The sequence below is a fragment of the Armigeres subalbatus genome, chromosome 2 (assembly GCF_024139115.2).
Source record: "Armigeres subalbatus isolate Guangzhou_Male chromosome 2, GZ_Asu_2, whole genome shotgun sequence".
Classification (NCBI taxonomy): Eukaryota; Metazoa; Arthropoda; class Insecta; order Diptera; family Culicidae; genus Armigeres; species Armigeres subalbatus.
Window position 1 is genome coordinate 59,280,780 of NC_085140.1, and position 15,135 is coordinate 59,295,914.

The 15,135-nt window shown below is 42.3% G+C and overlaps 1 protein-coding gene across 6 annotated transcripts in view; it reads right to left on the reverse strand.

Moving 5' to 3' along the window:
- Nucleotides 1–15,135, reverse strand: part of LOC134208713 (serine/arginine repetitive matrix protein 2) — a 152,312-nt gene that overhangs the window by 53,499 nt on the left and 83,678 nt on the right. For 2 of the 6 annotated variants that reach the window (XM_062684546.1, XM_062684542.1), the window contains 4 exons: nt 14,283–14,338; nt 10,926–14,186; nt 10,633–10,854; nt 9,248–9,991 (listed from right to left, as the gene is read on the reverse strand). The exons of 2 other annotated variants lie outside the window; for them this stretch is intronic. In XM_062684546.1, coding sequence (XP_062540530.1) covers nt 9,877–9,991; nt 10,633–10,854; nt 10,926–14,186; nt 14,283–14,338 — 3,654 coding nt within the window. In that variant the 3' untranslated portion in view covers nt 9,248–9,876. Of the gene's footprint in view, nt 1–9,247; nt 9,992–10,183; nt 10,505–10,632; nt 10,855–10,925; nt 14,187–14,282; nt 14,339–15,135 lie in introns of those variants that run through there. 2 more of the 6 variants (XM_062684543.1, XM_062684541.1) reach the window with 1 other exon arrangement.

A 15,135-nucleotide genomic window follows, 5' to 3' on the forward strand; every position in this document is an offset into this window, starting at 1 on the left:
ATCCAAATCCTATCTAAATCCAACCCAAATCCAATCCAAATCCATTCCACATTCAATGCAAATCCGTTCCACATACATTCCAAATCCACTCCAATCAAAATCTAATCCAAATCCGACCCAAATCCAAATCCAATCAAATGCAATTCTAATCTAAATCAAATCCAATCCAAATCCAGTCCAAATCCAATCCAAATCTAATTAAAATCCAAACCATATCCAATTCAAATCCATTCCAATCAAATCCAACCAAAATCTAATCCAAATCTAATCTAATAAAATTTCTCAGAGATATCATACTTAAATGAGATAGCATAAATATATACCTAAATTTTAGACTTATGTTAAGAGCATCATTATCGGTCGCGAGCATTTTAATGACCCGCGCAGCGCTTTCATTTTTGTTTCGTCACTCGTTTCCGTATCGGTCACTATTTTAGGCTCTCAATTTGATTGCTGTATTCCATACCTGTGACGTTTGACAGTTGACAGTTCATTAAATAGCAGCGCTCTTATCGCGCTACCAAATTTGGTCACCTGTCAGTCGCGCTACTGTTATAGCAGCGCGTTTAGTAGTGACCGGTGAAGTGTCAAGTAATGATATTGCGCTGCCAAACGGCTGAAACTCACCACCGGTAATCTTGCTCTAACCAGTACGATTAGCCAATAACTCCAAACTTATGACTTTGTGAATGCTGGCAACGTTCTTTTAGCTTCGTGAATGTTGGATATCTCATCCCACGGGTAATTCCGCTACGACTACTAAGTCAGTAAATTCCAAAATAAACTTCAAGATAATATATTAAGCCTTCCAAACAACTTTGTAGCATACGATAGATCTCCATATCTCTCAGATTTCGATAGAACTAGCTTAACTGGTAGTCTCATGTACACTAAAGTCGCTAAGTTATACATTTCAAGCTAAATTTATTTTAACCAAAATAAATGCTTCCATGACCCACCTTGGGATTTTCTAAATTGTCAACTTTTTTTCTCGGCAGTCTCCCAGACACGCCTTGTGGTATTGCAAACCACAAACCAGCGGTCTCCCATGCTTTGTGATTTTTCAAACCACAATCCATTTTCCAACGGTCTTCCAGACACGCTTTGTGATTTTCCAAACCACAATCCATTTTCCAGCGGTCTTCCAGACGCGCTTTGTGATTTTCAAACCACAATCCATTTTCCAGCGGTCTTCTAGACGCACTTTGTGATTTTCAAACCACAATCCATTTTCCAGCGGTCGTACAGACGCGCTTTGTGATTTTCCAAACCACAATCCATTTTCCAGCGGTCTTCCAGACGCGCTTTGTGATTTTCCAAATCACAATCCATTTTCCAGCGGTCTTCCAGACGCGCTTTGCGATTTTGAAACCACAATCCATATTCCAGCGGTCTTCCAGACGCGCTTTGTGATTTTCCAAACCACAATCCATTTTCCAGCGGTCTTTCAGACGCGCTTTGTGATTTTCAAAACCACAATCCATTTTCCAGCGGTCTTCCAGACGCGCTTTGTGATTTTCCAAACCACAATCCATTTTCCAGCGGTCTTTCAGACGCGCTTTGTGATTTTCAAAATCGCAATCCATTTTCCAGCGGTCTTCCAGACGCGCTTTGTGATTTTCAAACCGCAATTCAATTTCCAGCGGTCTTCTAGACGCGCTTTGTGATTTTCAAACCACAATCCATTTTCCAGCGGTCCTCCAGACGCGCTTTGTGATTTTCCAAACCACAATCCATTTTCCAGCGGTCTTCCAGACGCGCTTTGTGATTTTCCAAATCACAATCCATTTTCCAGCGGTCTTCCAGACGCGCTTTGTGATTTTCCAAACCACAATCGATTTTCCAGCGGTCTTCCAGACGCGCTTTGGGATTTTCCAAACCACAATCCATTTTCCAGCGGTCTTCCAGACGCGCTTTGTGATTTTCAAAACCACAATCCATTTTCCAGTGGTCTTCCAGACGCGCTTTGTGATTTTCCAAACCACAATCCATTTTCCAGCGGTCTTCCAGACGCGCTTTGTGATTTTCAAAATCGCAATCCATTTTCCAGCGGTCTTTCAGACGCACTTTGTGATTTTCCAAACCACAATCCATTTTCCAGCGGTCTTTCAGACGCGCTTTGTGATTTTCAAAACCACAATCCATTTTCCAGCGGTCTTCCAGACGCGCTTTGTGATTTTCCAAACCACAATCCATTTTCCAGCGGTCTTCCAGACGCGCTTTGTGATTTTCCAAATCACAATCCATTTTCCAGCGGTCTTTCAGACGCGCTTTGTAGCAATACAAACCCATTGCCTTGTGTTTTTTTTAATCTTCAGAAATTTTAACACATTAGCACATTACCAATTGAATTCAACTCACCTTTTGAAATCAGCGTCAGGATCCAACAAATATCCTGGCAGGATCGCCAAAATGTGTGGCCCCAAATGGCCGGAGCGAATTATTATGACAGCAGCTCTCCGTGGGTGCGTGTGCACGCCACGGTGATCTGACCAGAAGAGGCCGAGTCATGGCTTGCTGCGCACTGATCGACACGTTGAGGTGTTAATGTATAATCACACGCTGATGGTAATATACTCAAACCCCACAAGCATTAGATAGTCTTGTAGACGTACTAAATCAGGCCTGCCCAACAACCAATTTTCAGAATTAACACCTGCTGGAGGGTCAGATTTTTTAAAAAATATTTTATTTTTTATACACTCTCAATTTTTTTTTTCATCAGTGTTGTTGATTTTTTTGTTGGGGAATCAGAACTATTATAGTAAAACCATGTTTTAATGTACGTGTCGTTTAGTACCAAGCACAACTTAACATATAGTCAGTCATATGCCATGATTCGTACTCATCCCGGGATCATGTGGATTATGAAACCAATCACTTTTCGTGGATGTGCAGACCAAATCTCTAATTTTATTCTTCTTCATTCACCACCGCTGCCCTTGCTGCCTCAGCCATCATCGGCCTCTAGCCGTGAACTCCTAGCAATGCGATGGGCGATTACATCCATCGCAACCGACACCACTGCACCCGACCATCATCAAGCACAGAATGACAAAAAATGCGCCCACTTCCTTCATGCATACTCACAGACCCACCGGCAGTTCTACCGCTGGCGACTGCATGCTGTGTAGTTTAACACAGCGAACGAACGAACGAAACGAAAAATGCGCGAGCAAAAAGCACGTCAGTACGCGCTTACAAATTGTAATGACTCGCACACGGCAGGCACTGCTTTTTTTTAAATATACACAAAGAAAATCTTACGGTGGACCCGAAGGCCCGTGACATACCGCATTCTGATGTCCGTGTTAGGAATTCACGGGAGAGCTGGAGCTGGAGAGTGTCCGATTCGATTGATATATGAATCTTCAAAATCCATCGAAAGATAAAGGAGCTAGCATCGTTCGAAATCTTCCCTTTCAGCGTAACGCTCTTGATTTCCAAAAATCAAAATGACACACAGTATAGTAAAGAAAGACGTAAGTCCTACGTCAAAATCTTTTAAGCCTGGTAAAACGGTTTAGTAGACGAAAAGCAATAATGCAGCAAATCTCCGTATTCTGCCTTCATTTCCGTCAACATTATTTAGAATTGGTCCTTCCTCGCGTTGATTAAGTTTATTGGCTTAATGTTGAGCGTCAGTATTTCAATATTGATCGTTTTCTCAAATAGATTTTCTTAGTGAATAATGCAATGTGCGGGGAAATCATGCCACTGTGATTTTTTTTTTTTTTTTTGAAGTGTCACGATGCCAGCGTTCTTTCCCGTTACAGCCGATGCCGGCGCCATCAGTAATATACGGCTACTTGAGTTTTTAAAGGAGCTCCTTCATACAGGTCTCAACAGTTCCCCTCAGCTCTTTTCCAGACTTTCTCCAATGAGCTGCCAATTCCTCAGTGGTTTAACTTCTCCAGCTTTCCTTTGTTCAACGTGAAAACGCGATGTTCACATCAACTTTTCGTTTCATGGGGTCTCTCTATGCAGCCATTTCAAAATATGTTAAATATATTTTTTTGTTTCAAATTCAAAATGAAATTATTGGAATACTAGATAGCAAGACCTTTTTTTACCAATAATATTTTACGATGTTTAATAATAAATTATAAAAAGAAGCTTCTCTAGCCACATAGAGAAGCTTGTGGGCCGGTTATGAAGTAGTTTCTGCTACGGCTCACGGGCCGCAAAAAAAAGGTCGAGGGCCGTACGTTGGGCAGCCCTGCACTAACTGGTTTGAAAGCAATAGTGGTGGCAGGTGACTTTAATGCGTGGGCATTATACTGGAGATCCCGGTTCACTAACGCCAGAGATCACATCCTGCTAGATTCACTAGCGAGAATGAACGTTGAACGAGGGGTAGGTATCTACACTCCCGACCAAAAGTTTGGGTTCACCCTCGAGAAACATAGGCAAAATTTTTTGGACGTATTTTCGCCGTTTTACATCCGATTTCGGGTTTTATTAGCTCAATACAAAAAAAACCTTGAAATACACATTTTTCTTATATTTATGTTGTAAACATATGTCGATTTTTCTCAGAATTAAGCCGAATTCAATCATCTTTGAGGGGCACTGATGATTTTTCGGCGGAAACATTTTGTTTTATTTTTAAAAATCAAAATGTTTACTCAAGTACATAGTATGCATCGGTCATAGGTTTGGGATCACTCTCCTGCTTGAATTTATACTGAAAAAAAGGGTGAACCCAAACTTTTGGCCGATGCATACTATGCACTTGAGTAAACATTTTGATTTTTAAAAATAAAACAAAAATTTTCCGCCGAAAAATCATCAATGCCCCTCAAAGATGATTAAATTTGGGTTCCATTTCACTTTTTATTTCAAAATTTCGTGGGCTCAATTTTGAGAAAAATCAACATATTTTTACAACATAAATATAAGAAAAATGTGTATCTCAAGGTAATATTTTAGCAAAAAAAAATTTGAAAATTTCATTTTTAAATATCTACGATGCAAGATCTACTCATATTTTTTGTATTGAGCTAATAATACCCGAAATCGGATGTAAGACTGCGAAAATATGGCCAAAAACCTTTGCCTATATTTTTCGAGAATGAACCCAAACTTTTGGCCGGGAGTGTATGTTCAGAGGTCCGAGAGGTGAGTCATGTATCGATGTGACCTTTAGCAGCGCTGAATGGATGGCAGATCCTGAATGGAGGATTCATGAGGGGTGTACTTCGAGCGACCATCAGGAAGTACGGTTGATGGTCAATTATACTCCCAATAGATTGACAAGACCCTAGCAGCACAATTCACGTTGGTTTGGTTGAAATAACTTATATATGACCAAATTTAGTCGTATATGAGTATAATAGACTGATTTACAACATGTGTGTTGCTCGGGGACGGTTGACCTAGGATGGCGTACTTCGCAGATCAACCCGAAACTGTTAGAAGAATCATTATGAGGGGAAAATCGGACTCTTGGCCTGAGCAGCGACGAGTTATCCGATGTCCTGATATGAGCTTGTGATGCCACAATGCCAAAAAGGATTAAGTCAATTGGCCACAACCGGTTTATTGGTGTAAGAACACGATTGCTGATCTTCGTAGCACCTGTCTTAGAACTAAAAGAAGATCGCGACGAGAACCGAGGTGGACAGGATCGAAAGACTTCAATTGCTCAAGATAGCGAGCAGAGCTCTAAACTACGAGTTCAAACGTAGTGAGAGAGCCTGCTTTGAGGAGCTGTGTATGATGACTAATGACACTCCATGGGGGGGATGCATACAGGATAGTGTTGGGTAGTCTGCGGAGATGTATGCCAGGATCGTCGAAGTTGAAGTACGAGTCAGCTGACGCTAGTGACTAACGACAAACAGGGTTCGTACTTTTCGTTTCGATGAGACGAAATCAAGCGATTTTCGACTGCATGTAGGGATTAGGTTGTTTGTTCCATAAAGGCTACTCTTTTTGCATTTGATGATGACACGAAAAGGGAGAAAAGAGTGAATAACGAGAAAATCAACGTCTCGCGGCACTGGTAGTGAGGGGGAAATGGTTACCTCTCATCGCACCTTTCTTCTTTTCCAGCGAACCGATTTCTCGGCGAAAATCAGCGTGAGGGAGCATTCTCTGCTCGTGAGAATGAGTAAGAATTACGATTCCGGCGACGAGCTTGTCGTCGCTGCAAGAAAATTTAATATGAACTAGGCACCAGGTCCAAATGCTGGATAAAGCGTACCATTGGTACATTGTGTACCTGAAGGAATAAAATATACCCCATCTCATGGTCCTTGGCCTCTTCCCCAGCAACTCCTATCCCTAACTCCTCGTGGCGCTGGCAGGGATACGAGCAACCTTAGGGAAGATCGGGTAACCAACCCCGGTGAGAATAATGGTTATATACTGACAGGGAAATAAGGAGGAATGGTCCTCCGGGGGTTTGATGTCTGGCTCTGCAAGCCAACATTAAAAAAAAAACTCACGCAACAAATAATCAACAAGAGAGTACGAACCGGAACAATCGGCGAAGACCACTGCAACGAAACGGGACTAGCGATTGGAAACTCGATTCGTGGAACTGCAAATATCTCAACTTCATCGGGAGCGCACGCATACGCATCGGCGAGATGTCATCAAGGACCATGGATTCGGCATCATAGCGCTGCAGGAGGTTTGTTGGAATGGTGCGAGCGTTCAGAGGTAATCATACCATCTACCAGAGCTGCGGTAACACTCACGAGATGGGAACAGCTTTCATAGTGATGGGCGATATGCAAAGGCACGTGATTGGGTGGTGGCCGATCAATGAGAGAATGTGCAGGTTGGGGATCAAAGGCCGGTTCTTCAACTTCAGCATAATCAGCATCCATAGCCCGAACTCCGGAAGCACTGATGATGATAAGGACGCATTCTACGCGCAGCTGGAACGTGAGTACGACAGCTGCCCAAGCCACAACGTCAAAATCATCATAGGAGATATGAACGCTCAGGTTGTCCAAGATGAGGAGTGTAGACCGACTATTGAAGAGTTCAGCGCTCACCGACTGACGAACGAAAACGGCCTACGACTAATTGAGTTCGCCGCCTCCAAGAATATGGCCATTCGCAGCACCTACTTCCAACACAGCCTTCCGGTACACTTGAAAATCACCATTGCAGACAGAATCACAAATCGACCCTTTTCTGATTGATGGACGGCACTTCTCCGACATTATCGACGTCAGGACATATCGTGGCGCTAACATCTACTCTGACCACTATCCATCATCAGCAATGTTCGGTACCGACGGCCGCCGCGGTACGATCTAGAGCGAAGCAACCTGAGTCACCACTGCATACGCGCGCCATCTCGAGGCAGCGTTGCCGGTAAAAAGAGTGAGCTCGATGAGGCACCTCTTGAGGACTGCTGGAATACAGTTAAAGCAGCCATTAACGACGCAGTGGAGAACAACGTCAGGTATGTGGGACGAAGTCGACGGAACGATTGGTTCGACCAAGAATGCAGACCGATTCTGGAGGAGAAGGACGCAGCGCGGACGGTCGTGCTGCGGCAAGTTACCCGGCAGAACGTGGAACGTTGTAGACAGAAGCGGAGACAGAAGACCCGCCTTTTTCAGGAGACGAAACGCCGCCTGGAAGAAGCGAAGTACGAGGAGATGGAACTGCTGTGCCGTTCCCAAGAAACACGCAAGTTCTATCAAAAGCTCAACGCATCCCGCAAAGGCTTCGTGCCGCGAGCCGAAATGTGCAGGGATAAGGATGGGAGCATCTTGACGGACGAACGTGTGGTGATTGAAAGGAAGCAGCACTACGAGGAACATTTAAATGGCACTGAGAGAACAAGCAGTGAAAGGCAGCGGAGGAGATGACTACGTCAGTTCAGCGGACGATGGAAGTCAACCTTGAGGGAAGTTAAGGATCCAGCAGCTAAAGACCAATAAAGCTGCTGGTAAGGATGATATCGAAGCTGAGCTCATCAATATGGGCCCGGAAAAGCTGGCCACTTGCCAGCACAAACTAATAGTCAGAATCTGAGAAACTAAACAGCTACCGGAGGAGTTGAAGGAAGGAGTCATATGCTCCATCTATAAGAAAGGCGACAAGCTGGAGTGTGAGAACTTTCGAGCGATCACCATTTTTAATACATTTTTAATTTTCTTACGCTTCATATAAATAAAAAATGATTTGTATGGGAAAAATCTTACATGGGGTTTGAAAAACCCAGAAAAATTGCTTACGTAATTAGTGTACGGCCCCTTAGGTGCAAGCTAAATTCAAGCTCTATCTAGAATAAGGGCGAATGTCGCAAGAGAGAATTCTCTTCGTCAACTTCCCCTTTTTTTAAGTAACAAGCAACAGATTTCTTCGTGGTTTACCACCTCAGCACGATAGAAAACAATGCGAACTTGCATTCTGATGTGATAAACTGCAAAGAAATTCACTGCTTGTCGCTTTTATTTAAAAGAGGGGAAGTCAACGAAGAGAATTCTCTCTTGTGTCATTCGCCCTTTTACCAGATAGAGCTTGAATTAATGAAATGCGTATGGGTCAACACCTGAAAGTCGGCAAATTCCCTATTTAAGTTAAGTTATCGATACAATTACATAAAACAAAAGGAAATCTTCACCAAAGTTTTTCTAACAAAACTCCAGGATACATTCCTGAAAGAGGGTACGGAGAAATTCCTTGAAGAATTCTTCTTGAAGAACTCTCAACGAAAGTATTGTATGGGAATGTCGGCTAAAATTATGAGGAAATTCCTATGGAAACTCCCGGAAGAACTTGAAATTCCTAGGTATAAGAAATATGGGAAAACATTCGGACGAAGTCCTGAAGAACTTACGGAAGTATTCCTGGAGAAACAATGCTTAGAGAAAATTATTGAGGAATTCGTGGAAGACCTCCGAAGAGATTTGTGAATGAGCATTCAGAAAAGTTTCTGGAAAGTCCAAGCAGAAAACAATAGGTTTTTTTCCTAAAATATAAAACCCATTATATAGCTAGTATTGCACGTAAAATACTTCAATGCAAAACGATAAAAATATGAAAGTGTCGTATATTAGCGCCCGGCGCCAAATTTGGGAGCTCACGGTCAATTTATGTAACGGTTTTATTCCACATTCCTGTTTTTATACCATCGGTTAAAAAGTGGGCCCGGAAATAGGGATAGGTGCACTCTCTTAGCTTTTAGTTTGCGTAGATTTTATATGCGATAAACTGTTACAGCAGTTCCCCGTTTTCTAGTATTTTACAGAATTTTCGGATGAAAAGAGTCACATTTTTTAATTATGCATATTTTTATTAGTACTTTGACAATCACATTGTATTGACCATAAAATACTTCTTCGATAGAACAGTGGAATTTATGACTGGAATGTTTTTAAATAAATTTATATAAATTGAATAAATTATATTAATAAGTTAAATAAATAGTTAAATAAATTAGTTTAAAGAAATAACTTCTAAAGGTTAGAAAAAAAATGATTGCACCGATCAAAATGAGTAATGATGTCTTCCACCTTTAAACTAATTATGACTAGGTTGGTTTCACTTTTCAAGACTGAGTATTTTTAAGTTCAAATTGCGATGAGAATTAGTGTTTTAACAAAAGATCACACAGTTTTGGTCTCTCTTTCCTAGAAGATGAGATCCATGATAGAATGGATGTCATAATATCCGATTTATTATCATTTGTTCAACACCAAGGGAACTGGAGAGTTGTTATTTGCTTTTATTTGATTGTTTTTGATTCTCAGTTTGGTTTCTATCTTTTTGTTGGTTGGTATGTTATATTCAATAATATACATGACGATGCGTGCACTACTTTTTGGTATTTTAGTATTAGCTCCAAACTTTGGTTATCTGCCCTCTCATTCCGCTTGCTGATATTAGAACGGTAAGTTAGATTTACATGCTTTTGCTGCGGCTTCTTGATCTAGAGCGACTGCGGCTGTTATAACTGCTTCCGCTGGACATAGACGACGGAGTTGGACGACGATATGGAATGGGACGCTTCCGAGCACTGTATCAATTCCAAGCAGCACAAAGCACAGACAAAATTTGAGTTCTTTGGTTAGTAGCTTCAGAAAAATGTAATGGTTGGAAAGATGTTGAGCCAATTTAAAAAAAAATAATAGATAATAAAATTACTTACCTGAAGAAGAAAATGAAAAAGGTAGTTTCGGTACATCTCAGAACATAAAATAACGCAAACTTGTTCCTAAGTATCAGAATTTGTTCAAGTATTACAGAAAACTACACAATATCAACTTAAGAACTGAAGATAATTCTACAATCAACATAATGTGCACTCCGTCAAAAATATAGTATTAAACAAAGCTGAGCAATGGGGTTCTAAAAGCTTTTCAGAACACAGCTCGATCGTTATGGCGTGAAGACGAAAGACCCTTTGGTCTACCGTCTGCGACGCCTCCTGCTAGACCGATCGGAGCCACTTGTTCGGCTGCTGGATCCGGAGCTAGAGCTAGAGCTACTACTGCTGGAACTACTGCGCGATCTACGCTTCGATCTCGTACTGAACAGAAGAGGGGGTGAACCGAAAAATAATATGGAACGAAACAAAAATCAAACCAATGAATGCCGTAAACAATCAAACATCATCCGAAATCTTCCGAATCTTCAGTTGATTTGATCCCGACTTACCTGGTAATCCTGCGACGATCGAGAAAACTTGGTGATCCCGCGCGGCGAGGAATAGATGGCGACCTCGATTTGGAACGACGGGGTGGGGGAGTCCGCGATCGAGATCGGGAAGTACTGCTGCGGGATCGCGATCGACTGCTAGAACGTGATCGCGATCGCGACGAATGGCTACGGGAACGGGAACTGCGCGAACTGGAACTGGAACTACTGTAGCTCCGCGATCTATGGAGGAAAACAGCAATTAGAATTGTAGAACTTTAAGGATTGCTAACAAAAAATGCATCGTTGATTACCTATGCGATCGCGAACGCGATCTAGATCGTGATCTGGACGCACTGCGAGACTTCTTGGGATTCGCCACCGCATCTGCGGTTCCTGAAATCTTCTCTTTCAAAATGTTGTCAACTGCGCTGAGAATTGTGCTCTTGGTCAAATTAGCTGCTGTTGGAGTTCCACTGGAACCCTTACCGTCATCCATACGACAAGCACCGACCGTTGTCAAAATATCGTGAATATCTTTCTTCATTTGGTTGGAATTTATTCCACTGCTGGACGCGATTGGCTCCTTCTTTCTTATCGGTTCCTCGGGAACTGTTGCCTCGGTGGTGAACTCAATGCCCTTCCCACTGCTTAGAACAGAAGTGCTGGCGGCAACCAGGGATGCCATTTTCGCTTGCTGTATTTGAATGCTGCGCTCACGACTTTCACCAACTCGTGGAGGTCCTACATCTGTTGAATCAGCTTGCTGCTCCGATACAGACTTCTTCTTTTCCAGACATTGCTTGGCCTTCGCCGCTAGATCATTCTTCAAAGCCTTCAGCAACGATAGATCCTTATCTTCACGGTTGTCGGTGAAGGTCGGTAAGAAAGCATCCAAGTGATCGGAAGAACGATCTTTCTGTTTGGATTTTCCCTCTGGATCGTGCGATTCATTATCGGACTCTGATGATGAAGAAGCCGGAGACTGCAGCTTGACTACCGGTTGCTGAACCGGAGGTAATTGTTTCTTCTTAGGTTTTTTTGGTTGCTTGACTTTTTCGATAGTTGGCGATCGCTTCGGTGGAGCTTCCGGTGACCGAGTTTGTCCACGATCGTTTGGAGCTGACTCCGGCTTCTTTGCAGTATCAGGTGATGGGGAACGATCTTTGCGTTTCTTGACAGTAGGTGATCGGGGCTCCGGTTTCTCCACGGGAGGCGGTGTCTCAAAACGTCGTTTTCTCGGTGGAGTCTTCGAACACGAACTGGCCGTTGGCTCAGGAGCAGATGGTGGTGGAGATGGACTACGGTTGCAGCGAGGTTTGGAAGTTTTCTTCAGAAAATCTTTAGCAGTTTTTGGAGAAGATCCTTCTTCAGAAGACGATGAACTAGATCGTTGACGTTCTTTAGATTCTGATCTCGGTTTCGTTTCAACACTCCTTCCCTCCAGAATGTCCCGATACCGTTCCGGATCACGTTGTGCAGGCGAGTAGCTGAGATCAGAAGAGTCTGATGAATTGTCAGAAGCGGAGTCGGATCGTTTACGATCTGTTTTCAATTTATCGGCCTGTATGTTGGATTCTCGGTTTTCAGAAGAAGGTGATCTTGCATTACGAAGTGATTTGACTGGGCTAGTTTTTCGTGAAGATTTTTTTGTTTCCGGAGACGTAGATCGTTGCATAGATTTTTGAGTCGTAACAAAAGTTGACTCCAATCGATCTTTATACTCTTTTTCATCCGAAGCCGATTGCTTTTTGCGTTTACCAACAGGGGACTTAGATCGTTCTTTTCGATTATTGATCGCAGTACTGGTCGAAGGTTTACACATTTGATCAGGTGACGGTGAACGTGTGCGATGCTGTTTTTTCGGGGTCTTTGAGCGATCTTTTCTTTTATAATCCGCTGGAGATGATGCATGCTTCTTACGTTTGTCTGTTGGTGACTTAGATCGAACTCTACGGGCTTCTTCTGGTAGTCGTTGTTTTCTTGAACCAATCGGTGAACCTGAACGTTTATTCTTGTTGCCGATGGGTGACTTGGAACTATCTCTGTTTCGTTTCGGAGATGGTGATCGTGATTTTTTCCGTGATGACTTCTCAGCTGGAGAAATTGGATATCTTTTATCACGTGGTGATGACGGTGATTGTGACCTCTTCCAAGAAGACTTGACTGCAGCAAAGCCACTTCGATCCCGTTTCACGGAAGGTGATTTAGATTTCTTACGCGATGTTTTAGCGACAGGAGAAGTTCGATCCCACCGATCACGTTTAGGAGATGGAGATTGAGACTTTTTCCGGGAGGCTCTCATAACTGGAGATGAATGGTCTTTGCGGCTAGGTTGCGGAGAAGGTGATTTGGTCTTCCTCCGAGAAGTCCTTTCAGTTGGGGATACATAAGTTCTTTTGCTACGTTGTGGAGACGGTGATCTAGACTTCTTGCGAGAAGTTTTCGCGGCTGGTGACGAATGATCTCTTCGCGAACGTTGAGGAGATGGCGATCTGGACTTCCTTCGAGAAGTTTTTACAATTGGAGAGGTTTGATCCCTACGGTCACGATTTGGTGAAACCGATCTGGGCTTCCTGCGAGAAGTCGTTACAACTGGAGACAATTGATCCCTGCGGTCACGATTTGGTGAAACCGATTTGGACTTTCTTCGAGAAGTTTTTACAATTGGAGACAATTGATCCTTACGGTTACGATTTGGTGAAACCGATCGAGACTTCTGTCGAGAAGTCTTTGCTACTGGTGAATCGTGCCTCTTTTTCGATTTCATCGGAGATTTACTTGGTTTTCTCCTGGGACTATCTCGCCGTCTGCGATCTGGCGTTTCTGATTTCTTCCGTTCTTTGCGGTCTTTGGACTTCTCTCGACGTTTTTCTTTGGCGGACTCTTTCGATTTGCTGATAGATTTTGATCGATCACGGTGTTTTTCTTTCATTCGCGATTCATCGCGTTTCTTGCTGACTGATCGAGAACGATCACGTCGTTTATCCTTGTTTTTATGTTCCGCCTTCTGTACACTGTTAGATCGACTTCGATTGCGATGCTTATCCTTCGATTTCAATTGATCTCTCTTCCTACTATTGGACCTTGATCGAGATCTATTCCTTTCCGATCTCTTATCTCCATTGCCTTTTTTGGGAGATTTGTCTCTTTTTCTGTCCTTGGACTTTTCTACGCTACGGTCGCGTTTGTCATAACGCCTACTACGCTTGCCACGTTCTTCCGATACCGACCTAGATCTATGCCTGCCTCTTGACTCGGATCGAGATTTTGATCTAGATTTGTCCCTTTCCTCTGACCTGTTTCGGCGACGATTTCGGGATCGGCTTCTACGCTCCGGTTCGTCATCTTTACCGTAACGATCTGTACGATCCCTCCCGTAACGATCTCCGCGTTCCTCTCGATCTCGCTGGTGCTGCTGCTGCTGTTGATAATTTCCATGTCGATCGTCGTCCCTACGATCGTAGCGATCGCGACTCAGGCTTGAGTCCTCATAACGATGCTTATCTTTCTTGTTGCTACGTTTTTCCTCGTTTGACTGATGGTGATTGCGGTCTGGCCGTTTCGATGTGGAGCTGGGTATGATTTGTTTTTTTTAGTTTGATATAATTTAAATGTAGTGTTCAAATTTACGTTGAGTGATCGAAATTTATAAAAAAAATTGAACGTACCTATCACGAGAGTGAGAACGGGATTTTGCTCGCTTTTTCTTGGAGCTCTTCTTCTTCTGTTGATGGGAATACAAAACGGAAAGAAAGGAGTTGTTTAGAGTGCAATGCGTGAATAAAGGACATCAATTATCTAAACAAGTTACACTAAATTACTAAACTTTAAAATTTACTAGTTAGATGATGAAACTAATCAAAATAAAAAGTTAAACGAAGCCTTTTTAGAAATAATGGATATTCTTAAACGTTAAACTGAATGATCAATCAAACTGGTTCATGAAACAGAAATGAAATATAAATAAACAACTAATAAAAACAAATTGAAAATAATAAAAGAAAAAGAACAACTTACGTCCAATGTAAATCGAGATATGCTTTGTTTTTATTAGAATGGGAGAGTTTAGGAGCGGATGCGGCATCTTCACTTTCAGAGCTACACAATAACAACAACGACAACGAATAAGGTACTGAGTATGAGAAAGGGTTTGTTTCTTGGCGACGAATAAAGGTGGAATTCGATTGAATATATAATGGATATACTCTTCGGTATATTATCGTTCAAACAATCTGTTGCAATGCTCCATAAACTCGATATGAACCAAAACGTGGACAAACAAATTCAACGCAGATATTAGGTACATCTATTTCTTCAGGTTTAACGATTTTGTTTTTTATGCACATCAATGGTATTCTTGTCAATCCTTTGCAATTATGGAATTTAACCATGTTCCTTATTTGACGGAAATTTGTTCCTAATTTGACGCAACTCGAAACTATGTTGAAACTCCTTATTTTTTTAATTTACAGTACAACAGAACATTACACGGTAGAAAACTATAAGTAAATTCATTTTACA